The 25,646-nt window shown below is 51.3% G+C and overlaps 1 protein-coding gene and 1 long non-coding RNA gene across 2 annotated transcripts in view; one reads left to right on the top strand and one right to left on the bottom strand.

The window, feature by feature from the left end:
- The window catches only part of LOC144889881 (uncharacterized), a 40,335-nt gene extending 14,762 nt beyond the window's left edge, over positions 1 to 25,573 (bottom strand). The window contains exon 1 of the mRNA XM_078771083.1: positions 24,814 to 25,573. Coding sequence (XP_078627209.1) covers positions 24,814 to 25,470 — 657 coding nt within the window. The 5' untranslated portion in view covers positions 25,471 to 25,573. The remainder of the gene's footprint in view (positions 1 to 24,813) is intronic.
- Positions 1 to 25,646, top strand: part of LOC144894068 (uncharacterized) — a 247,101-nt gene that overhangs the window by 216,330 nt on the left and 5,125 nt on the right. The gene's annotated exons all lie outside the window — the stretch shown is intronic.

Below are 25,646 nucleotides of genomic sequence, written 5' to 3'. Positions count from 1 at the left end.
ATTTGAATTAGGCTTGTAAGTTTCACTTTCGGGTTTAATCAGTGAAGGTTGTTTATTTAATGTTGTTCATGATAACGGAACATTGAACCTGGATATAAGTTCAGATACCTATCGGGTTTTTTCAGTAAAAGTTATTCTTGTTTTGTTTATCAGTTCAAGTTACATTTTAAGTTCATCATCTATTCACGATGAAGATTAAAATAAAGTTCAAACACCTTATCTTGGCATGTCACTTTAATAATCAAAGTTTTATTCTATTTCACAAAAGATACACCGCCAATGAATGTTGTGAGATTCATCATCTTCATCATCTTCTTCATTACATCTTCATCCACTTCATTAAATCTTCATCCGGATTCATCGTCGGGGCGGATTCATCGCTTCCGAAGCTGCTGACAAGGCAGGGAGTTTACGCCTGATTGGCTGACAATAATATCACGTGGGCGGTGTCTGTGATCGAAGTCGCTGGTCATTCTCAATGGGGGCGTGGTCTCTCGCTCTCTCTCCTCATGGTCGTGGAGATCCGTACAAAATAACAACAAAATAAGGACAGTGTTTGGTATGATTGTCGTCACTTTGCTTTATTGTTCAATTACGAGTTGTACTACTGTACAAAGATGATGAACCGAACCCTTACCAAAATATTAACGTCATAAGCAATCGAAATTTCAGTGACGGTTTGTGGGGGGGGGGGGGGGAGGGGCTCCATGGGGCGTGAGCGTGACGGGATGCCTGGGTTTTTATTGGGTCCCGGGCTAAAAAGGTTGCGGAACGCAGGTTTCGTCCATGTGTTCCCGTTGTGGTGTCTCCCCATTTACAACGATCTCTTTCCTTCAATCTCGCTTTCGGTCCGTCCGTTCCACCCCACGAGCAGTTCATTCCCACCTCCGTTTGTTCAATTCTTTACTCTTTCATTTGTGCTAATTATCATCCATCCAAACTCATACCGGCAACCGAAGCCCCAAAAGTAACAATAATTAATTACCAACAATCCTCCAGATTGGGCGTCTTACCTCATTGTACTTCGACCTTCGTGACCCGAGGAACACCCCAAATACACGCCTTTCAAACAAACCTTTCTTTTCACTCGAACCAAATGCAGGGAGAATGAGGCCGGATCTTTCAGTCACACCAAGTGCTGTACAAAGAAGTGGCACGCCAAGTCGTGCGATATGCATACTGTATAAGGAACATTCCCGTGGGAGGGAAGAGGTGGGAGACATGCCCTTACCGCTTTATTTGTGAGGTGCAGGAGGGTTTTGTTGAAAGCTGCCTTACACACTGGGAATTTCCATGGGCCTCATTGTGGGTCCCTCCCCCCTTCATGTGCGCACCAATTAGTCCGGCAGATATGTGAAGAATTGTGGTAGAATTGTGCCTTTGATGATACAAGCATGAAACTTGGCACACAGTTAGGGCATACCCTTACAGTGAAATTTGGATGTAGGGGCATTCCAGATTTCTCCTTGGCCCAAAATGGCGGCCATTTTACAAAATGGCGGCTAAGAAGGACATATTTACCTATTATTTCAGACTTGTCATTTGTGCTGCTATTGAAACACAATGTAATGAGCATATTATAAATTGTCATGTGCATGCTATGCAATACCTTCATACTGGGTTCAAAATTGGAATCTACGGTGGCCTATAAGGGGCAGAACAAATGGTTTACCATTGCAATAGACAGGACTGGTCTAGCGGTTTAATTATTTAACTTTGCATGACTATCTGATTTCTCCTGGGTGTAATTTTGGTTCAATACCTTTATATGAACAACTTTGATGTAGCTTTATGAACTTTCCTATCATAGACTAGGTGACTATAAGGAACAATGCAAGGCTAGTGAAAAGTTACGAAAGCGAATTACTATATTTATGATAATAATGTATGTATTTCTTTTTCAGATGATAACTCGACTGCACTGCACCTTCGCTCATTGACTGTAGTAGCTACCTAGATTTGGTTCCCAATTTGTATATTGATTGGATGGTGGTGGTGGATAATGCTTAATTGACAATGGCCAACAAAAATTTTAAGCTATTAGACCCCCAAAGCCCTAGTACATCTGGAACAAACATGCCTTATCTGACAGATTGGGAGAAGTGTGTGTTATGTCAGGAGGTCACCGATGAGGCCCTTGCCTGTCCAGCTGATTCCAAGCGAACCACAGGGTCCGGATACCAAACTCTTGCAGATTATCTCCTCACCTTCAGCCAGATGGGCTGCCTGCCAAAATCTCTAGAACTGTCCCGCCTGGACGATGGTGAAGGTATCCAGTCAACCTTCCAGAGCCACAAGGCTAAGTGGCATGATTCATGCAGACTGAAATACAACAAAACTGAACTGCATCGGGCACAAAAAAGAGAAACGTCTAGTGAAGAAACCGCAAGTGTCTCAAGAAAGTACACCCGTCACAGAGTACATGTAGACCACACACAGCCACAGCCTGAAAAGTGTTTCTTTTGTGACAAACCAGCGGGTACTAATTCTCTGCGAAAAGCTTCCACCTTCGACCTCGATAAACATGTCAGGACAGCTGCCCTGAAACTAGGAGATCAGGCACTTCTTGCTAAACTGAGTGCAGGTGACCTTATAGCACAAGATGCACAGTACCACGTGAAGTGTCTGGTGTCACTTTATAACAAAGCAAGGGCCACAAGCACAACACTGAATGAACAAGATGATATCAATCACGGTATAGCACTTGGAGAGCTAGTGTCCTACATCGATGATGCCCGCACAGATGCTCTTGTGACACCAGTGTTCAAGCTGGTAGACCTAGCAAGACTATACACCACCAGGCTGGAACAGCTTGGAACAGTCTTGACCAGGCGTGTCCACTCCACCAAACTCAAAGATCGAATCATGACATATTTTCCAGACCTAGAGGAGCACATGTCCGGTCGAGATATTCTGCTTGCTTTCAACCAGGATGTTGGCTCAGCCCTTCAGAAGGCATGTGATCACGACACTGACAGTGATGGAGTTTGTCTTGCTAGAGCCGCAAATATAGTTCGTAGAGACATGTTGAAAATGAACTCAACATTTAGTGGTTCATTTGAAACCCACTGCCAAGAACATTCGGTACCTAATTCGCTTGTATCACTAGTTTCTATGATCTTGAATGGTCCTAACATCCAAGAGCAGTCAAGCCACTCGTCGGTATCAACACCTACTCTCACAATCTCACAACTCCTTATGTTCAACAGTTACTCACGCCGCAGAGAGAGTAGCAGTACTACCACGTCCACGAGGCACAGTCACAATCGGGAGACTCCCCTGCCTGTGTACCTGGACACCCTTATCCACACAAAGACTCGAAAAAGAGACCTGGTTGATACTATGTTCAACCTGGGTCTCTCGATCTCCTATGACAGGGTGCTTAGCATCTCCACGGACTTGGGGAACAGAATCTGCCGTTTCTTCCAAAATGAGGGTACAGTTTGCCCCCCTGAGCTAAAAAGTGACCTCTTCACAACTGGGGCAGTGGATAACATTGATCATAACCCCAGTTCAACAAGTGCCCACGACTCCTTCCATGGCACTGGCATTTCACTTTTCCAGCACCCAAATAGCGATAGCCGTGGAGTTCAACGGGTAAACCCAGATGACACATCAACAACAGATGCACACCTGCCACAGTCATACACCATCGTACCTCCTGTTGTTCTGGGTAAATGTGACCCACCTGTACCCAAGCTAGCGGGTCCCAACAAAAGCAACTGCCAACTCATCCCTGAAGCAATGCAGATTGAGTACAGGTAACTGATTATTGTGTTTGAACTGTGGACAGTTATATGTGTACCTAAATAACCAAGACTTGTTAACTTGTGTGGACTTGTTTGTTCTTAATTGTGTTCATTATCTTGCATTTTCACAGGTGGCTGGAGCAGATGGAGAAGACAGTGCTATCTGACACACCACTTAAGGGAGACGAGACAGTATCATGGGCTGGATACCATGCCAGCAAGCAGTCTATTCCAGAAGAACCAGAGTGTAGTGTGGCCTTAACTTCATTGCTGCCTCTCTTCTATGACCAGGCAAAATCTGTGGCAATGATTCGTCACTCCATGGATGTCATCAAGAAAGCAATCGATATTCTGAATCCAGGTCAGATCCCTGTAATCACACTTGATCAGCCACTGTACACACTTGCCAAACAGATCCAATGGAGATGGCCAGAAACACACGGAGAAGATCACTTCGTCATGGTCTTTGGTGGACTCCATATTGAGATGGCAGCATGGAAAACCCTCGGTGACCTTCTGGATAGCAGTGGGTGGACAGGCGTTCTGATGCTTGCAGGGGTTGCTACAAGTGGTACTGCTGATTCCTTCCTGAAAGTGACCCATGTGACACGCACACGACGAGCACACCAAGTCACAGCCAGTACTCTCTATCTTCTCCTGAAGGAAGCCTACAGCCAGTACACCAGTGGACTAGATGAGGGACAGGATACGATACCACTAGATGACTGGTGCGGTGAACAAGCCAATGCAAGTCCACAGTTTCAGTTCTGGTTCCTAATTATGCAGCTAGAACGGGCAGTCCTGATCTATGTGAGATCCGTCCGTGAAGGAAACTTCCAACTGTACACTGATGCTCTGACCAAGCTTGTACCATGGTTCTTCACCTTGGGACATACAAACTATGCCAGGTGGATCCCAGTTCACTTGCGCGACATGGTGACACTTGCAACAAAGCATCCAACTGTATACGCACAGTTTCTGGCAGGAAACTTCACCATGAAGAAGACTACACGTGCATTCTCTGCCATAGCCTTAGACCAGGCACACGAGCAAAATAATGCATTGGTGAAAGGTGATGGAGGGGCTGTAGGTCTTACGGAGAATGCTGCAGCTTTGCGCCGATGGATGGTGTCTGGTCCAGAGATGGCCAAACTGATCTATAAGTTCGAGGCCACAACAGAAAAAAGAATTAGGAAAACTGAACTAAAACACCATGAACAGACAAAGCACACGCAGGTAGCCTTTGCTCGAGATGTGAGAGCACTCACCCGTGTCATAGGAGAGATGGGGAACCCATTCTGTGACGACAGCAAAGATCTCTTGGTGCTAGACAGCAGAGACCTGGCAGACCCAGCAGTCATCAACACCCTTTACCAGATCGAGAAGCTGGGAAAAGAACAGTATGACACATATGTGAACGAGAGGCTTGTACATCAGACAAAGCCTATCACTGACCCAATAAAAAGAAACAATCTCCCTCTCTTCAGCCGACCCCCAGTCAGAGAGAAGTCAAGAACAGAGTTGAAGGTGGTATCTCTGAAGAATGACTGCGTTCTGTTCTCCAGGCTGTTTATTGCATCCCAGACACGGAATGGAGATCTTGATGAATTCTTTGCACATGAAAACCAAGCTTGTCCCCCTGCATTGTCACAAATGGGCAAAATCCGGCTTGGAACCAAGTCTGATCTGGTTGGGTGCTTAGAAGATCTGATCACCTCACAGGAAAATGATGATGTAAGCCCCCCTGTTGAAGTCATGATCCTGGATGGAGCAGCCATCGTGAACATGCTGGCACCTCGTAATGCGAAGACCTTCTCTGAGTATGCATCACTAGTATTCTTGCCATACATCACATCTCAGATACAAAATAAGAGCAGGGTTGATATTATCTGGGATGAATATTTCCCAGACAGTTTGAAAGCCGACACCAGGAAGACGAGGGGTAAAGGCACCAGGAGACGAGTTGAGCCATCTAGTTCCATCCCTCGAAACTGGCAGGCCTTCCTTCGCATAGACGAGAACAAGGTGGAGTTGTTTGACTTTCTAGCAACGAGGATAGCAAACATTGAGACTGACAAGCAAATCGTCACCACAAACCACAAATAAGTTTTTTGTACACAGCCACGAGATGTTACTGGTCTTTCCCCGTGTAGTCACGAGGAGGCAGATACAAGGACTCCATGTCCAAGATGCAATCAGACAGGGCTATACCAAGGTGTCAATCCGCACAGTGGACACAGATGTTTTGATCCTTGCAGTGGCAGCAACTGGATATCTTGACATCGATGAACTCTGGGTTGCTTTTGGCACAGGGAAGAATTTCAGGCACTTGGCAGCTCACGAGATGGCTGTGGCACTGGGACCAAACAAGTGCCGAGGGTTGCCATTCTTCCACGCCTTCACTGGGTGTGACACCGTGTCCTGCTTCGGCGGAAGGGGGAAGAAAACAGCATGGGAAACATGGAAAGCCTATGATGAGGTCACCTCAGCTTTCTGCGCACTGGCTGCCACACCAACCATTTCAACTGCAAATGACAACATGGATCCACTGGAGCGTTTTGTTGTTCTGCTCTACGATCGAACAAGCAGCCAGGAACATGTTAACGATGCCCGCAAGCATCTCTTCACCCAGACTGGTAGATCAATAGAGGCTATCCCACCAACGCAAGAAGCCCTCAGACAACACATCAAGAGAGCTGCCTACCAAGCCGGCTTTTGTTGGGGCCAGATGATGATTTGCGCACCTGAGCTCCCATCGCCAAGTGAATGGGGTTGGAAACAGAGTAATAACGGCTGGGGGATATATTGGACAACCCTCACAGAGGCAACTGAGGCATGCCGACAATTGATTAGATGTGGATGCAAGAAGGGTTGCAGGAAACAGTGCAAGTGTGTTAAGGCCGCACTCCAGTGCTCAGCTCTGTGTCACTGTGCAGGGGAGTGCACACGATAGTATACAGGAGGAATAACACACCTGTTACATATACACAAACATGTGGAAGACTGTTTTGTAGACTGTTTTATAGTGAAAGTCACTTCCACAGCGTTAATGTGGCATTTTCACTTCATTTCCATTGTGTTTCTGGAGTTTGCTCAAAATAGCTCAAAAAGTAATTATTTTTGTAAAGAATAAGGACCAAATAAATGTTATGTGAGTTTGTTGACATTTAATTATGATCTTACAACCTTACGTGAAAAAAACATCATAGGTGTGCTTGAGCAATAAGTAAATCTAGTTTTATAGACATCGGTACTGTGTATCTTATTATCCGTAAACGGCCATTTTTAAAATGGCCGCCATTTTGTCCCTAGGAAAAGATTTGAATGCCCCTATATCCAAAAATCTTCCTAGTAGTATGCTCTATCAGTGTTCAAAATTTCATGCTTGTATCACCAAAAGCACAATTTTTTCACATATCTGCTGGGCTAAATGGAGAAGGATGCATAAAGCTGACAGACGATTGCATGGGCTGTGCTCGCCTGGAAGCCACGCCCTGCATGGAAAGTATAAAGGGCAGAAGGCAGCTGAATTTGGGGTGGTGGTGGTGAGCTGTGGTGAGCTGCAGTGGTGCTGAGCTGCCGTGGTGGTGAGCTTCCTTGGGGTGCCTCAGAACGAGCTCGGCAGTCATGAGTTGCTCGAACCTGCTCGAAGGTTCACCTGCAGGGAATGAACCACTCTGGGTCACGTTTGTCTGCTGGAACGTGCAGTGACACCACTCCGACATTAACACTGCATCACCCCCTCATTATAACTTCCTGCCCCCCACCTGTATTATTTGGCCCCATCCAGACCCGCATGGCCAATTGAGGTGAGCCTGGAGTCGTTCCCATACTCCTAACTGCCTCTTTCGTTGTCTCTGTTTGTAATTAAGATCCTATAAGGATACTTAGGATAAGTCTGCTCTTTCGTGTCTTTTTACTTTGTTTTTTGTTGAAGATACATTCCCTTTTGCCTTTGATTTTGCTTCGTTAATAAAGAGCTATAAATAAAGTGTTTTTCACCAATGCTTTGTGATAAATACTCGTGCATTTCCCATCTGCTTCGCCCTTGCCCTTTCTTCCATTGATCTGACAGAAAGGTGTACGTAGTTGATAGCCAGGAGTTCTGCCCCACTGTTTCGCTTCGGTAGTGTTTTGCCAGTGTTTACTCAGTTTGCTCGGCCGTAGTAGTAATAGAAGGTGAAGGGTGAATGTTAAGGGCATCGTCATTAGCCGAGGTCATTGGGTTACCAACAGATAACACAACATAAAGGTGTGGCGTCCCTGTTCGACACAAATAACTCAACCAGCATCCATGGTTGCTCAACAACCCAATGGGCCGTGGAGTTAGCCATAGCCTGGTGGCCTAAGGTCCAGAGGTCAGGAAGCAAGTCCGAGAATAGCTTGGAGAAAATGCCAAAAAATAGAAAATAAAGGACATTCAAAAAATATCGTTGTTTATGCTGGACGATCTGGGTGATGTGATGGGTGATCTGGGTGATGATCTGGGTGACGATCTGGGACGATCCCCCCATGCTCTTAGGAGGAACCAAGTGATGCTCTGAAAAGTTCATATAAAGGGGCACCAATTTGATTTGTCCAGCTGCATGAAGTAATAATAATAATACATTTATTTTATATAGCGCTTTTCAAGAAGCCCAAAGGTGCTTTGACAAAGTACAAAAAACAAGTGCAAAAAGACAAAAATCAATAGGTAAATAATCAAAGCAAAAGGAAGGAGAAGGAGAAGAGATAGTCAGGAATTAAATGCTGAGGGTTAAATGTTGAATGCAGTGTTGAACAGGTGTGTCTTGAGTGGTGTTTTGAATGTGGTGAGTGAGGAGGAGTCTCTGATGGTGTGAGTTAGTGAGTTCCAGAGGGTGGGAGCAGCGCTGGAGAAGGCCCTGTCCCCCCAGGATCTGAATTTGGTCCGGATGGGGGGGGGGGGGGTCAGGAGGTTGGTACCAGCAGAGCGGAGGTTGCAGGTGGGAGTGTGTCTGGAGAGGAGGTCAGTCAGGTATGATGGGTCCAGGTTATGGAGGGCTTTGTAGGTCAAGAGGAGTATTTTGTGCTGGATTCTCTGGGGGATGGGGAGCCAGTGAAGTTTGAAAAGGACGGGGGTGATGTGGTCATGGGTCCGGGAATGGGTGAGTAGACGGGCAGCGGAGTTCTGAATGTATTGGAGTTTATTGTTGATTATTGAGGGTGAACCATAGAGGAGGCTGTTGCAGTAGTCCAGACAGGAGGTGATGAAGGCGTGGATGAGGGTTTCTGCAGCCGTGGAGGAGAGGGATGGACGGAGACGGGCGATGTTTTTCAGGTGAAAGAAGGCTGTCTTTGTGATCTGTTTAGTGTATTTGTCGAAGGAGAGGGTTTGGTCAAAGATGATGCCAAGATTCCGGATGTGAGGGGAGGTGGATACTGGGAAACCGTCAATGTTGAGGGCAAAGTTATGGGTGGATTTGGTGAGCGTTTTTGGGCCAATGATGATTATTTCAGATTTATCATAGTTAAGTTTGAGAAAGTTGATTTGAAGCCAGGATTTTCATTTCACTGATGCAGTTTGTCAGGATAGAGTGGGTGGCGGTGGAGATGGACTTGGTGGAGATGAAAAGCTGGATGTCATCGGCGAAGCAGTGGAATTGGAGACCATGACGGCGGATTAAGTGACCAAGGGGGGACAGGTACAGGATGAAGAGGAGGGGGCCATGAACTGAACCTTGGGGGAGGGGAGCAGTGGGGGATTTGCAGTTATTGATGGAGATGAACTGGCGTCTGTCAGAGAGGTATGATTTGATCCAAGAGAGGGCAGTGCCGGTAATGTTAAAGGTGGTTTCAAGTTGGGTGAGGAGGATGGTGTGATTGATGGTGTCAAAGGCGGCGCTGAGGTCGAGGAGGATGAGAATGTTGAGGTTGCCGGCGTCAGAGGAGAGGAGAAGGTCGTTGGTGATTTTGAGGAGAGCAGTTTCAGTACTGTAGTTGGAGCGGAATCTGGAGTGGAATGTTTCATACAGGTTATTGGCAGAGAGGTGATGTTTGAGTTCACCTCTTGAGTGGCTACAGCGTGTTCCAAAACTTTTGACAGAAAGGGTAGGTTGGAGATGGGTCTGAAGTTATTGTTGCGGATATGGGATTTGCATCCATCCATATCCGCTTGTAAATATTCCCCTATTTCCTCAATACTTCCCAACTATCCCCAATCCCCCATTCCCTAGTCCCATTTTCTGTAAACAACACTCTGTAGACCCGACCTCCCCCTATTTCCCCCATTAAATGTCGCATCCAGGTCCACCGCATCTCACGTAGACAACTATAGGACATCTTGCTAGTTATTCTTAGTCTATGTCAGTTAAGGACTCGTTTCCATTAATTCTGACTCTTCGTTGCACCAGAATGTGATTGTATGGCACCGTTAGGAAGTTTAGGACCTCCCAATACCTCCCCGCAGCTCTTCCCCACGGTTCAGCAACAACAACAACAACAACAACAACAACGGCGGCGGCGCGGGGAGTGCGCGTCCTCACTCCGGCTTGGTTGGTAGGGGGTGTTGGGAGGGCACCAGGCCTTTCCAACGAGCCGCCATCGAACATGTGCTCGACGGGGTTACCAAGTAGGGGCTCGCTGTCAGCTCCTCGTCAAGGGCGGAGCGCGGTAACCCCCGCACCCAATAGAAGCGGCGGACCGGTCCCATCTGGGGCGGAGCCAACGAGCCGAGGACGTGTGACTCCCCGCTGAGCATGCGCAGGAAGAGGGAGGTGACGTCAGATGCGCGCTGAGCTCGGAGAAGAAAGACGCCACCTCCGAGCGCTGTGAGGCCTCCCTGCATCTTTTGGACCATGCTTGATCCTGTCCCCGAGCCAAGGTGCACCTTGTGCTATCAACCGACCTGTCCTTCCCTGCCATCAATCCCTGTGTAAGTCAGCCTTGTTCCGTTTGTCTGTGGTCTGTCTGGGTTAGATAAGATTGTATCTAAGTGCCTATCTCTTCTGTGTCTTTTACCTCACTCTACCTTGTAATCTACCCCTTTTCTCCACCACTAATTATATCCTCCTCCGGAGGTCTTGAGAACTGTACCCCTTGCGTCGTTTCATCTATCCCAGTCGTTGTGTCCTTTCCATCATTGATTTAGCGTAGCGCGATTTGGCCAACGTTCGAGTGGAATCGGGTGAGTTGGGGAAGAATCGGGGGAACTGTTAGGTCGCGGTGGACCATCCGCTCGGCCCATCATCACATCTAAACCGCGATCCGTAACAATTGGTGTCGGGGAGTGAGATTCGAGGCCCGAACCAAATTTTTTTTTAAACATCTAGGAAAAAATTTGGTCAAAATTATAAAGTACCGAAATTTGCTTTTGTTTTACAAAAACCCGAATTTTGAAAGTCGCGCTATGGCAGATCAAGACGGCTGGGTTCCGGTAGAGGAGAGTGGGGTAGAATCGACCCAGGACCCCAGGGAAGAAGTGGGGAAAATTGTGGAGGAGAGTAAAGAAGGTGTGGTTGAGGGGGTATCAGGTGCACAAAATGGCGCTCTCGCGCACGTGGCTACAGCGGCACCAAATTTTGCCGCGCCCGTGACCGTAGCAGCGGGCTTTGATGTGGGGGACTTCATGGCGCAATTCACCGAGATGCTGAGAATAGAGGGGGAGAAATTGAGTAATAAAATGGAAGCAATAACGAACGGATTGGGAAACCAAATGGAAGCAATAACGAACGGATTGGGAAACCAAATGGAAGCAATAACGAACGGATTGGGAAACCAAATGGAAGCAATAACGAATGGATTGGGAAACCAAATGGAAGCAATAACGAATGGATTGGGAAACCAAATTGAAGCAATAACCAACAGAATGGGTGACCGCATGCAAAAATGTGGGGAGACCATGGATCGCATGGTGGGCGAAAGGGTCCCAGGGGTGCACGAGGAGGTAACGCGGGTCGAAAAGCGCTGGTTGAGCGAAGCGGAGGAAAGCACGGGTACAATGACGGGGATAGAAATCGCGACACAGGGTTTGGAAAAGCCGGCGACCGATGAGGTAGAGGGAATTTTATTAAAGCCAACGGTCGTCGACGGGAACAAAGACAAAGCAGTGCTGGGAATTAAAATTGAAGAGATGACGGAGGTAGCCCGGGAATTGCAGGGAGAAATGGAAAATGTGCAAAGTCCCTGCTCACATCACGATGCTGTGCTTAACCCGAATGGAAGTTTGCAGGTTTTGGTGCAGGGAGGAAGAAGAACCCCGAAGGTGAGACGTGCTGTGTATTGTGCTGGGAGATTTTGTAAATGGATGTTTAGCGACAAAAGAATTGTCGCGTGATTGGGATCGATATGGCACCCGGGCGTTGGTGAAGGGTCCCGTGTGAGTAAAAATGGCACGCGTGTGAGGAAAAAGTGTGCGTCGGCGAGTGGGTGTGTTATAAAGGGTGGGAGTGAAACCGAGTGCGAGCGAGAATGCACGTCGGGGTGTACGGAGTGTACGTGCGAGGGTGAGAGTGACCCGGAGAGTGAGTTGGTGGTGGAGCAGGTGCAAGAATGCACGCTTGGAATGGTAGAGGGTGTGCGAGGAAGCACACCTGGGTTGGTGGTAGCGCGAGTGTGGGAGAGCCCATCCGAGCGCGTTAGTGGGTGGATGCAAGAGTGCACGCCCATGGTGAGTGTTACGGAGGACGTAACGGAGGAGAGGTGTGGACCGAGGTGTGCGAGCGGCGAGTGTGCGCAAGAGTGTGCGCGAGAGGTGTGGTTTGTAACAGGGAGTGCGTTGGTGGAATGTACGGACGGCGTTGGAACGCCGGGTTTTGTGAGGGTGAAAGGGGTAGCGTATGCGTGTGAGCATGCAAGTGAAGCATCGACGGTAACCGGGTTAGCGGTTAGGGCGACGGATAGCCGATGCGAGCGATCGGGGCGCGGCGTGCTTTGTTGGATGCAGGGCCCGGCGCGGATCGAAGCTGCGTCGTTTCTCTTCGAAGCGTCGTTGCCGAATCGGGCTTGGCCCCGCCCCGCACGGTCGAGTCCGGGCCTTGGCGGGCGAGGCGACCGGTCCGGTTCAAGGGCGAGTGGGAGGAAGCGGAACGGTGCCCCCTCGTGGGGACAGGGTTCCGACCGGGGGAGATTGAGCCATCGGGCCCGGGACCGCAAGGTGCCGCGCCGAGATGGTGCGTGGAACCTCGGTCCAACCAAACCACTGTAGCGGTTACCGCTGGATGTACATAATCGCCTTGCACCGGCCAGAACACGGCCAGACGCGCCTCTCCCGGGCATGCCCGGACTCACTGTTCCCGGGCACGCCCGGACCTCCCGGGCACGCCCGGTCTCGTCTTTCCCGGGCATGCCCGCTCTCGCCTTTCCAGGGCTCGCCCAGAGCGTCCGGGCATGCCCGCTATCGCCTTTCCAGGGCTCGCCCAGAGCGTCCGGGCATGCCCGCTATCGCCTTTCCAGGGCACGCCCAGAGCGTCCGGGCATGCCCGCTATCGCCTTTCCAGGGCTCGCCCAGAGCGTCCGGGCATGCCCGCTATCGCCTTTCCAGTGCTCGCCCAGAGCGCCCGGGCACGCCCAGCCTCGACTTGCCAGGCCGCAGCCAAACACGCCCGGGCAGGTCCAGACTCGCCTTTCCAAGGCTCGCCCTTGATACCCGGGCATGCCCGGTATAGCTTTTGCCGGGCAAACTTCCCGACATAAATGTGTATATATATTGTTGCCCGATAAACGGGCTTGTCAGAATACCTGAGCTGTTTTGTTTCAATAAAGCAACTCGGACGAATTCCGTCTTTGGTCGCGTCAATTCTTTCGACTCGCGTTGGAGCGCAGTTCCTTCATTGGTGACCTACCGACATGGATACGGCAGTGACGCTTAAACTGCCTACCTTCTGGGAGACTCACGCGGCTGTTTGGTTCGCCCAGGCGGACTCCCAGTTCGCCCTGCGAGGCATCACCGCGGACGACACCCGCTTCCACCATGTTGTGGCGGCGCTCGGTTCCACCACCGCGGCCCGCGCCTTGAGCCTCCTCCAGCACCCGCCGGCTGCTGACAAATACGACGCGCTGAAGACGCTCCTCCTCGGCGCTTTCGCCCTCTCACCGGCAGCACGCGCACGGCGCCTGCTTGACCTGCCCGAGCTCGGCGACACGCGCCCGTCCGAGCGCATGGACTATATGCTCTCGTTGCTCGGCGAGCACTCTCCGGCATTCCTGTTCCGGGAGCTGTTCCTCCGTCAGCTGCCTAACCCGGTACGCCTCGCCCTGGCCGGCACGTTGATCACGGATTCCCGCGCCCTCGCCAGGGAAGCCGATAAGATCTCCTTGGCGGGCCAGCACATCGGCGCGGTTACCTGGAGCCCGCCGCCGTCCGAGGCAACGCCCACGACGCCCGAGCGCCCTGCGCGGTTAGAGGCCGAACTGCCGGTGCAACTGGCGGCCGCCACGCCGCACCGCCCGCTTCCGACACGACGGCCGGGGCCTCCACCTGACCGGGCGTGGTGTTATTACCACGCCAGGTTCGGACACAAGGCTCGGACGTGCCGGCCCCCGTGCACTTTCGGCAGGTCGGGAAACGGCCGGGCCGGCGTTCATTCCCAGCCATGAGCGCCGGCCACTCGGGCAACTTGCTGTTTATTCGGGACAAAGCGTCTGGACGGCGTTTCCTGTGCGACACCGGCGCCCAACTGAGCGTCATACCTGCCTCCGAGCAGGACAGGCTGGACGCAGTTTGCGGCCCCTCTTTGGTCGCTGTTAATGGCTCGGCCATACGCACTTTCGGCCCACGTGTCGTCACGCTCTGCTTCGGCAGCCAGCGCTTTCAATGGACTTTTGTTACCGCCAGCGTCCCCGTGGCTTTGCTGGGCGCCAACTTCCTCTGCGCGCACGGGCTGCTAGTCGACGTCAAACAACGTCGCCTTGTCCACGCCGAGACCTTCAGCTCCCTGGCGTGCACAATGAGCAGCTCCGCGCCGACCGAACTGGCGTGCGCCCTCCCGGCAACGAAGGAGTTCGCTCGCCTGCTCGTGGAATTCCCGGCCCTCACGCGGCCGACGTTTTCGGCCGTCGCGGTGCGGCACGGGATCGAGCACCACATACCCACTACGGGCCCGCCGGTCTACGCCAGGGCCCGCCGCCTCGACCCAGCCAAGCTCGCCGTGGCAAAGGCCGAATTCGACGCGTTGGAGCACCTCGGCATCGTGCGGCGCTCCGATAGCGCGTGGGCCTCGCCACTGCACATCGTGCCAAAGCCGGGGGGTGGATGGCGCCCGTGTGGCGACTACCGCCGTCTCAATGACGCTACCACCCCCGACAGGTACCCGATCCCGCATATTCAGGACTTTTCCGCCCGTTTGGCGGGACGGGTCATCTTTTCGAAAATTGACCTGATACGGGGCTACCACCAGGTACCTGTCCGGGCGGCCGACGTCCCGAAGACGGCCGTCATCACGCCGTTCGGCCTGTTCGAATTTTTGCGGATGCCGTTTGGCCTCAAGAACGCGGCCCAGGCGTTCCAGCGCTTGATGGACGGCGTGCTGCGCGACCTGCCGTTTCTTTTCGTCTATCTGGACGACATCCTCGTCGCCAGCACGTCCCGCGCCGAGCACCTCCTCCACCTCCGAACACTGTTCGGTCGCCTCAGCGAGCACGGCTTAATTGTCAACCCGGTCAAATGCCACTTCGGCGCGACGACCGTTGACTTTTTGGGCCACCGCATCACCAAGACCGGGGCCGTGCCGCTGCCGACCAAGGTCGAGGCCATCACCACGTTCCCGCGTCCCCGTTCCATCAAGGCCCTCCAAGAGTTCCTCGGCATGGTGAATTTTTATCACCGATTCGTGCCCCGCGCTGCTCAGCTCATGCGGCCCCTTTACGAGGCCCTCCGGGGCAAGCCGGCCAAGCATGACATTGTTTGGTCCGCGGCCATGGACGCGGCCTTCGCCAGTGCCAAACGGGCCCTCGCCGACGCAACGCTGCTGGCTCACCCGGTGCTCAACGCGCCCATCGCCCTCACTACGGACGCCTCCAACTACGCGGTGGGCGCCGTCCATGAGCAATGGGTGGACGGGGTTTGGCAGCCACTCGCTTTTTTCAGCCGGCAACTCCGGCCGAACGAGTTAAACTACAGCACGTTCGACCGCGAGCTGCTCGGGCTATTCCTGGCCGTTCGCCATTTCCGACACCTCCTGGAGGGCCGCCCGTTCACGGCTTTCGTCGACCACAAGCCGTTGGTCTACGCAATGGCTAAGGTCACGGAGCCGTGGTCGGCCCGCCAGCAGCGCCACCTCTCCGCCGTGTCGGAGTTCACCACGGACATCCAGCACGTCGCCGGCAAAGACAACGCCGTGGCCGACTGCCTTTCGCGGGCCAGCGCGAACGCGGTCCACCTCGGCGTGGACTTCACGCTCATGGCGGCCGACCAGACCACCGACGCCTCGGTGCAGGCACTCCGCGTGGCGGACACGGGCCTCCGCCTGGCCGACATCCCCTTCGCGGGCACCGTCCTGCTCTGCGACGTCTCCCAGGGCCAGCCTCGCCCCATCGTGCCCGTTTCCTGGCAGCGCCGCATCTTCGCCTCCATCCACGGCCTTTCTCACCTGGGCCGGAAAGCTTCTCAGAAGCTGGTGTCGGCGCGTTTCGTCTGGCACGGCCTTCGACGAAACATCCGCGACTGGGCCAACGCCTGCACGGCCTGCCAGCGAGCCAAGGTCCACCGCCACACCCAGGCCCCGCTGGCACCTTTCGCCATGCCTGAACGGCGTTTCGACCACGTCCACGTGGACCTGGTGGGTCCCCTGCCCCCCTCGCGGGGGTTCACCCACCTGCTCACCATGGTGGACAGGACCACCAGGTGGCCGGAGGCCGTGCCCCTCACCTCCACCACCACCGCCGACGTGGCGCAGGCGTTCATCGCCACCTGGGTCGCGCGCTTCGGCGCACCAGCGGACATCTCATCCGACCGCGGCCCACAGTTCACGTCTGAGCTTTGGGGCGCGGTCGCCCGTTCGTTGGGGGTCACGCTGCACCGCACCACGGCCTACCACCCCCAAGCCAATGGGTTGTGCGAGCGGTTTCACCGCTCCATGAAGGCCGCACTCATGGCCGGCCTTCAGGACGACGGTTGGGCCGACCGGCTGCCGTGGGTCCTTTTGGGCCTTCGCACGGCCCCCAAGGAAGACCTCCAGGCGTCCGCCGCCGAGCTCGTCTACGGCCAGCCACTCCGCGTCCCGGGCGAATTCGTGCCTGACGCTACCAGTCCCTGGTCCGCCGCTCGCCAGCGCTCGGACCTCCAGGAGGCTGCCCGACGATTTGCCCCCGTGCCGACGTCCCGCCACGGTGGCCCCCAGTCCTACGTCCCCCCGGCGCTTCGCACAGCGGAGTACGTCTTTGTGCGTCATGACGCGCACCGGGGGCCACTCCGGCCGCCGTACGACGGGCCCTTCCGGGTCCTGCGACGGGGCGACAAGTCTTTCATCGTCGACTTCGGCGGCCGGCCGGACCGGATTTCTGTGGACCGCCTCAAACCGGCGCACATGGACGTCGACCGACCACCACGGTTGGCCCTTCCTCCACGGCGAGGCCGCCCCCCATCCACAGTTCCCCCCGCTCGACCACCCACCACCACGTCAGACCACTCCCCACGACCCTCCAGGGGTCGCTTCGGCCGGGTCATCCGGACCCCCCTTAAATTGACCCTGCCGGTGCAGGTCGATTCTGGAGGGGCGTGTGTAGCGGTTACCGCTGGATGTACATAATCGCCTTGCACCGGCCAGAACACGGCCAGACGCGCCTCTCCCGGGCATGCCCGGACTCACTGTTAGTGTTCCCGGGCATGCCCGCTCTCGCCTTTCCAGGGCTCGCCCAGAGCGTCCGGGCATGCCCGCTATCGCCTTTCCAGGGCTCGCCCAGAGCGTCCGGGCATGCCCGCTATCGCCTTTCCAGGGCACGCCCAGAGCGTCCGGGCATGCCCGCTATCGCCTTTCCAGGGCTCGCCCAGAGCGTCCGGGCATGCCCGCTATCGCCTTTCCAGTGCTCGCCCAGAGCGCCCGGGCACGCCCAGCCTCGACTTGCCAGGCCGCAGCCAAACACGCCCGGGCAGGTCCAGACTCGCCTTTCCAAGGCTCGCCCTTGATACCCGGGCATGCCCGGTATAGCTTTTGCCGGGCAAACTTCCCAACATAAATGTGTATATAATATATTGTTGCCCGATAAACGGGCTTGTCAGAATACCTGAGCTGTTTTGTTTCAATAAAGCAACTCGGACGAATTCCGTCTTTGGTCGCGTCAATTCTTTCGACTCGCGTTGGAGCGCAGTTCCTTCACCACCTCCCTTGAACCGAAAGCCGGACGGATTCAACCTGCAGGCGACCAAACCACCCAAATTCATTGCTCGGCTTTACGAACCGAGTTTAATGATGTCATGACGCACCGAGGCTAGGATATAGCGGACTGTGATGATGATGGTAGTGATTTGATACGAAATTTATAATAGTGGGTAGAATTGGCAGTAAATGGAAAATTTTTGAATTGGTTGGAATTTGGACGAGCAAAATTGATAGTGGGACCTCCCCGATGTGGTGGGATGGGCAATCCACCATCCCTCACGGCGAGGGGGGGGGCAAAGGAGCACTAGTTATGGGGTTGATGGCAGTGAAAACTAGCCCGGGTGGGTTAGGATATTGTGTGTAGGGATCTAGAAGAGATTGACATTAGGTAACGTTAAGGTTTAGTTAGTGACTGATACCTGTAGTGGGGACGCAGGTAGATTAGTATGGATGATAATGACGAGGGAGCGCAACAGTTTAAAGGGACGACTGGGAAGCGCAAGTTTCAGAGGGGAGTAGTTAGATGAGATGATGCTGTGTGAGAACTGGACAGGTGTATGAGTAGTGAGTGTTGTGGATCAGCGCGAATGCGCTTGGGGGAGAGAAGGGTGCAGGTGGCACCAGGTGTGAGTGCACAGGTGTGCACCAACAGGTGAATGGAATAAATGGTTGTGTGGAAGACATGGAGTGTGGAATAAGTGGAGTATTGGAATGGATGGTCGTGGAGTGAGTATGGTGGAAACGATGGAGTGGAGTGGGTGGTGCCAAGGTGTGAATGGGGGAAGAGTGGACCCCCATCACGAATACCCGGGGCGGGTAGTGTAAGTGTTAGGTAGAGGGTATAGGTAAATTGTGGTTGGATATTGGCATCTGTGGTGCGGGTGACAGAATGGTATTTGGATGGGTGCATTAGTGTTGTGGAAATGGCTGGGCGTGTAGCCTGTTAGTGTGTGTAGTTGGTTTGGGCACTCCACCACTGTGAGGATGTCGGCCAGGTGAGGCCGCAGGTGGGCTCTGGGAGCCGGTAGTTGTGGATGGGGCCCGAGGATCCGGAGGACGGACCCGGGTAGCCCAGTGCCAGAGGGCACCGAGTGGGGTGACAGAGCCAGGAGGGGCCTTCCCCAGTAGATAGGTTAGGTTAAGGAGCAGGTAAGCTCGGGTGGCAACTACAGTGGTGGAGGTGTGCAGGTGGGTAGACCTGCTGGGAGAGCTACACGTCACAGCCCAGAAATTGTGCGAGGGCACCGGGAGATGAATCGGGGGAGTGAGACCCCAAATTGAGAAGCACCACAGTTTGGTCAATGGGAATTGGTTTTTAGAACCCATAGAGTAAGTTGGCCAATGGATTGGCAGGGAAAGACCCCGGGTAGTGTAAAGTGTGTTAATGTCATTTAGAGGATAGTTAGGATTGAAGTCTCCTCGCACCATCTACATGCACTCACCTGAGATGACGTACCTCCACACCATGCCATGTTTTGTTATTTTATTGTGCAGATGTTTGGAATGTGAGACGCATCATGACGTGGGTGTGACATTGTGCTTTGTTGTTCCATCTCTTCCTCCTTATGAGGATTGATGACGAATTGGGTGATGGCAAATTTTGGATAGAGGGATTGTGGTGACGAATTTGGTATAGAGGAAATATGGGGAGACGTGACAGTAGCGACGGATTGGTAATGTGTAGATTTTGTACATATGGGGTAAGGGCAAGGGTAGTGTAGGTGACAGGGGGGTGACGTACGGTAGGGACGAGCTTTCTCACTTCGCCCTCCGTACGCATTTCGCCTTGCATTGCCTTATTGATGTGTACCCTTGTGACCTTACCCCTCGATCATTTGTCTCTTTTGTCTCCCACATGACCTGTGCGCCATTGGGTGCCGAGGGGAGCGTGCGTGAGTCGGCCATTGTGCGCCCGGCACTCTCAGAACCAGCTGTCTGCATCGATGCACCACATTATGGACCACATGTCTGTGGCCGAGCACCACTTATGGACCCCATGGGTTGGGGCATGGCCCCTCTGCTGGAACCGGCCATGAGGGCCCGAAATCTTGCTGGCGGGCCTTGGCCACAGGGCACCGATGCCCCACAGGTGAACCACACGTAGTCGGACCTGTGGGCCATAAATAAAGAAAATAAAATGGACACGTTGGGCACACTTTATTGCAAATAGGCCGCCAGTAAGAAAATGAGACAAAAAGAAAGACAACAACTGGAAGACAATAATAATAACCAGCAGAGGGAGCCGAAGAGCAAGAGACACCTGCAGGGTTAGGGGTTGTTGTTTTTATTTTCATGAACAATGGTGACTGCACCGATTGGTGCTTGAGGGTGCTTTGGTGCGTTTTTGGGTGCTTTAATGGTGCATTGATGCAGAGCAGACTGTCTCCCCCCCAGAAAGAACAATCACAGGTCCTGGGTTAGTCTTGTAAATAAAGTAGCGTCAATTGTAAATAATGCTCCCTACCGGCTGTATGTTTAGTTTGAGGATGCTTTCCGCGATTCGGTTATCCTGTGGGTGTGTTTCTGTTAGGAGAAGGGTGCAACGTCGCAGGGGGACATATTTACTCATTTGTGAACATCGGTAAAACTGTCGCACTCAGGGTTGAGTTAATAGTAGAGGGAACTACATCTGAGTGCCACACTAAAGTAGGTAAAAATTTATCGGGTCGGGACGCCCCGAGGTAGAGAAGGGTGCAATGTTGCGGATATGGGATTTGCATCCATCCATATCCGCTTGTAAATATTCCCCTATTTCCTCAATACTTCCCAACTATCCCCAATCCCCCATTCCCTAGTCCCATTTTCTGTAAACAACACTCTGTAGACCCGACCTCCCCCTATTTCCCCCATTAAATGTCGCATCCAGGTCCACCGCATCTCACGTAGACAACTATAGGACATCTTGCTAGTTATTCTTAGTCTATGTCAGTTGAGGACTCGTTTCCATTAATTCTGACTCTTCGTTGCACCAGAATGTGATTGTATGGCACCGTTAGGAAGTTTAGGACCTCCCAATACCTCCCCGCAGCTCTTCCTCACGGTTCAGCAACAACAACAACAACAACAATGGCGGCGGCGCGGGGAGTGCGCGTCCTCACTCCGGCTTGGTTGGTAGGGGGTGTTGGGAGGGCACCAGGCCTTTCCAACGAGCCGCCATCGAACATGTGCTCGACGGGGTTACCAAGTAGGGGCTCGCTGTCAGCTCCTCGTCAAGGGCGGAGCCCGGTAACCCCCGCACCCAATAGAAGCGGCGGACCGGTCCCATCTGGGGCGGAGCCAACGAGCCGAGGGCGTGTGACTCCCCGCTGAGCATGCGCAGGAAGAGGGAGGTGGCGTCAGATGCGCGCTGAGCTCGGAGAAGAAAGATGCCACCTCCGAGCGCTGTGAGGCCTCCCTGCATCTTTTGGACCGTGCTTGATCCTGTCCCCGAGCCAAGGTGCACCTTGTGCTATCAACCGACCTGTCCTTCCCTGCCATCAATCCCTGTGTAAGTCAGCCTTGTTCCGTTTGTCTGTGGTCTGTCTGGGATAGATAAGATTGTATCTAAGTGCCTATCTCTTCTGTGTCTTTTACCTCACTCTACCTTGTAATCTACCCCTTTTCTCCACCACTAATTATATCCTCCTCCGGAGGTCTTGAGAACTGTACCCCTTGCGTCGTTTCATCTATCCCAGTCATTGTGTCCTTTCCATCATTGATTTAGCGTAGCGCGATTTGGCCAACGTTCGAGTGGAATCGGGTGAGTTGGGGAAGAATCGGGGGAACTGTTAGGTCGCGGTGGACCATCCGCTCGGCCCATCATCACATCTAAACCGCGATCCGTAACATTATTTATGGTGTCAGGGTTGAGTCCCTGTTTCTTCAGAATGGGGGTAACATCAGCAATTTTGAGGGATGGTGGGACGATGCCTGTAGACAGGGAGGAGTTTATTGTTGCAGTGATAAGTGGAGAGAGAGCAGGAAGGGAGGCCTTGACAAAGCTGGAAGGGATGGGGTCAAGAGTGCAGGTGGCAGTTTTCATTCCTATGAGGAATTCAGAGAGTTCAGCAGGGGAGACTGGGGAGAAGTGAGACAGGGGCTGGCAGGATAAGGGGGGGGGGGGGCAGGTAGTTTGAGGGGAGCGGGTGCGGTGGTGGTTACGCTGTTGTAGATGTTGTCAATTTTGCATTGGAAGAATGAAAGTAAAGGAGATGCAGGTGTCTACTGTGAATGACTGGGTGGTGGTGTTCAGGGGGCTGAGGAGTTTGTTTATTGTAGAGAAGAGTGCTTTTGGGTTTCCCGAGCCAGAGTGGATAATTTGAGAGTAGTAGGCGGAGCCGGCGCTGGAGAGGGCATCTTTGTAGTGTTGTAAGTGGTCCTTGTAGGCTTGGGAGTGAATTGTGAGACCTGTTTTATTGCGGAGTCTTTCAAGTTGGCGAGCACGAGTTTTCATCAGGCAGAGTTCAGGGTTAAACCAGGGAGCAGAATGGGTGAAAGAAACTGTTTTGGTTTTTATAGGCGCAAGCTGGTCAAGGCAGGAGGAGAGAGTGTGGTTGTCGTAGTCAGTGAGGTCAGAAGGGGTGTGGAGGTCAACGAAGGGAGAAGTGGACATTTTTTCAGAGAGGGTGTATGAGAATGAGGCAGGTGAAAGAGAGTTTAGCTTACGGAAGTTGATAGTGCGATAATGCCTTGGTGCTGGGGTGGGGATGTTGATGGTCATAGTGATGGCTAAGTGGTCAGAGAGGGTGAGGTCGGAGCCAGAGAGATGGTGCAAAATTAATCCAGTGGAGCAGACAAGGTCCAGAATGTGACCATGGTTATGGGTAGGAATTTATAATGTAAATGTATTTACATTATAAATTGTAGAAGTGTAGAAGTGTAGAAGTAAATGTATTTTAATCTATATATGCAACTGTGTATATGTATATGTGTATATATATATATATATGTATATGTGTATATATGTACATATGTTGATGAATATCTAAACTTTCTGAGATATCATGCTCAGGCAGACAGACAGACAGACAGACGAAAAATGACTCATCGAGCGACACTTGGCAAAACAGAACAAAGCAGAAGGTCATTCCTTCTGCAGAAGCAGAAGGTCAAACAAACAAACAAACAAACCGGAGTGATCAACAAACTTGCAAAAATCTGTAGTCAAGTATAAGTGAGCGGACAGACAAACACACAAACAAACAAACAAACAAACCGGAGTGATCAACAAACTTGCAAAAATCCCCCCCCCCCCCCCCCCCTCTCCAAGTAATAAACTGCCTCAAATGCAATACCCTCTCCTCTGGCGAGGGTAATAACACAGACAGTGCATTTGTGCTTTGAGGACCTCTCTGTATTGTGGAACCCTTCACAACTTCAAGTTTCATGAAAAACAAAGGCAGGAGTCTTCTTCTGATAAACAATTTTACAACAAGGGTGTTCTCCCAATATCACACACGGCAATGAAACATGGACTACAGCAAAGATTTAATATACATTGGTGTTCAAACTGCCATGCAAAGATGCCATCTGAGCAAAACCAAAAGGGGACAAGAAAAACAACTAAATCAGAGAGAAAACAAAATTCCTAAACACTGGTCACAATCAAAAAACTCAAATGGAACTTGGCTGGACACATGGCAAGGACAGACAAGAACTACAAACTGGCAACCGAACGAAGACCATGAAAGAAGCACGATGAGATCCAAGATCAGATTGAGAGATTACGTTCTGTTACAATTTGAGTTTTTGGCATCAGATTTTCAACAATTCTCTATTATGAGAATATGGAGAACCTAATAAATAAATTTTACATTTTTTAAATAAGCTGTCATTTTCTTAAAACTTGAGCAGATGGGGTTAGAATGTTGAGATTCTTGTTGTCTTTTGGCAGCAATTTGCAGTCATTGTTGTGGACATTCTGGTGACAGCCAGCCGTATGGCTTTCATCAAGGGGTGTGGGGTGCTGGCTGGTTGTCAGAGGTTACAGATGGTATTCTGAGGAGTTGTGCTGTATATACCCAAAGGGCTGTAGGGTATATAAGACTGCTTTCTCCTTACTCGTTCACTGAATACCCTGCCTACTGCTGAGGATCGCTTACAAAGAGGACACGTACAACCCAGCATGAGTATTGCAATCTGAATTTATCAAACCTTTATCAGCAAAACTTTTCCCACAGTCAGAGCATTTTTTTATGCGAGCACTCCAGCGTGGGTTGCACTATGGAAGTTCAAGCTTCGTTGAGAAATAAAATCCTTGTCACAAATAAAACATTTGTAAGGATGGTATTGATGGTTGTTATCTCCATGTGTGGGTTTTATGAGGTGGGAGGAAGTTCTCCCAGAACTCAAAATCTCCACCTTTTTCGGTGAAGGATCATTATTCATGAACCAGTTTGTGAAACTTCATTCTCATAGTTTTGTTCCAAGGGCTCGTTTTAGAATTCTCACTGAACTTCTGACACCCTCTACCTGCAGTTTGTTTGTCGTGATATTCCCTGGAATGCTTTTTAAGTACTCAGTTGGGGTTTTCTTGATCATCCGGATTCCCTGTTGCTCCGACTATCACTGATACAATTTCAGGTTTCTTCAATCTCGAAATCCACTTCACATCATTTTTCATATCCTGGTATTTCAGATTTCAGCTCTCTTGTGTGGATCTTCATACGTGATATCAAACTGTCTTTTCGAGAGAAACCTTTATCACATATCGAGCATTTGTGAGGACGCTCTCCTGTATGGATCCTCATGTGCAATTTCAAATGACCTTTTTTGGAGAAACCTTCATCACATATCGAGCATGTGTGAGGTCTCTCTCCTGTATGGATCCTCATATGTAATTTCAAATGACATTTTCGAGTGAAACCTTTATCACAAATGGAGCATTTGTGAGGATGCTCTCCTGTATGGATCCTCATATGTGATTTCAAAGCTCTGTTTTGAGAGAAACCTTTATCACATATCGAGCATGTGTGCGGTCGCTCTCCTGTATGGACCCTCATATGTAATTTCAAACTGCCTTTTTGAGAGAAACCTTTATCACATATCGAGCATGTGTGAGGTCGCTCTCCTGTATGGATCCTCATATGTAATTTCAAATCTCTGTTTTGAGAGAAACCTTTATCACATATCGAGCATGTGTGAGGTCGCTCTCCTGTATGGATCCTCATATGTAATTTCAAGTCATGTTTTTCAGAGAAACCTCGATCACATATCAAGCATTTGTGTGGACACTCTCCTGTGTGGATCTTCATATGCCTTTTCAAACTGCTGTTACAAGAGAAATCTTTATCACAGACGGAGCACTTGTGGGGGCGTTTTCCAGTGTGTATCGTCATGTGCATTTTCATGTTATTCGTTGAAGCAAAATCCATTCTGCACACATTACACTTACAACGTATTCGCCTTTCTTGACCCTTATTGTGTTTGTTTAATTTAATATTAATCTTGGTGTTGCGAGGCCAAGACATGCACTTGTATTTTATAGAAAGGGAGTCTTGATTTCGTGATTGTTTCTTCAAAAAAGGCTTCTTCCTCACTGCCAAGCTGCGACTGGACCTTATTTGTCCCAAATTTCTTCTTGTTTGTTCTACAGAAACAAAGACCACATTTCCTTTTTTTTTTGTCAAAATCAAAATGCAAAATA

Source organism: Myxine glutinosa, chromosome 1 (assembly GCF_964187855.1).
Source record: "Myxine glutinosa chromosome 1, kmMyxGlut1.1, whole genome shotgun sequence".
Lineage (NCBI taxonomy): Eukaryota > Metazoa > Chordata > Myxini > Myxiniformes > Myxinidae > Myxine > Myxine glutinosa.
The sequence above is the reverse complement of the archived record's forward strand: the minus strand, read 5'-3'. Positions and strand labels throughout refer to the sequence as shown.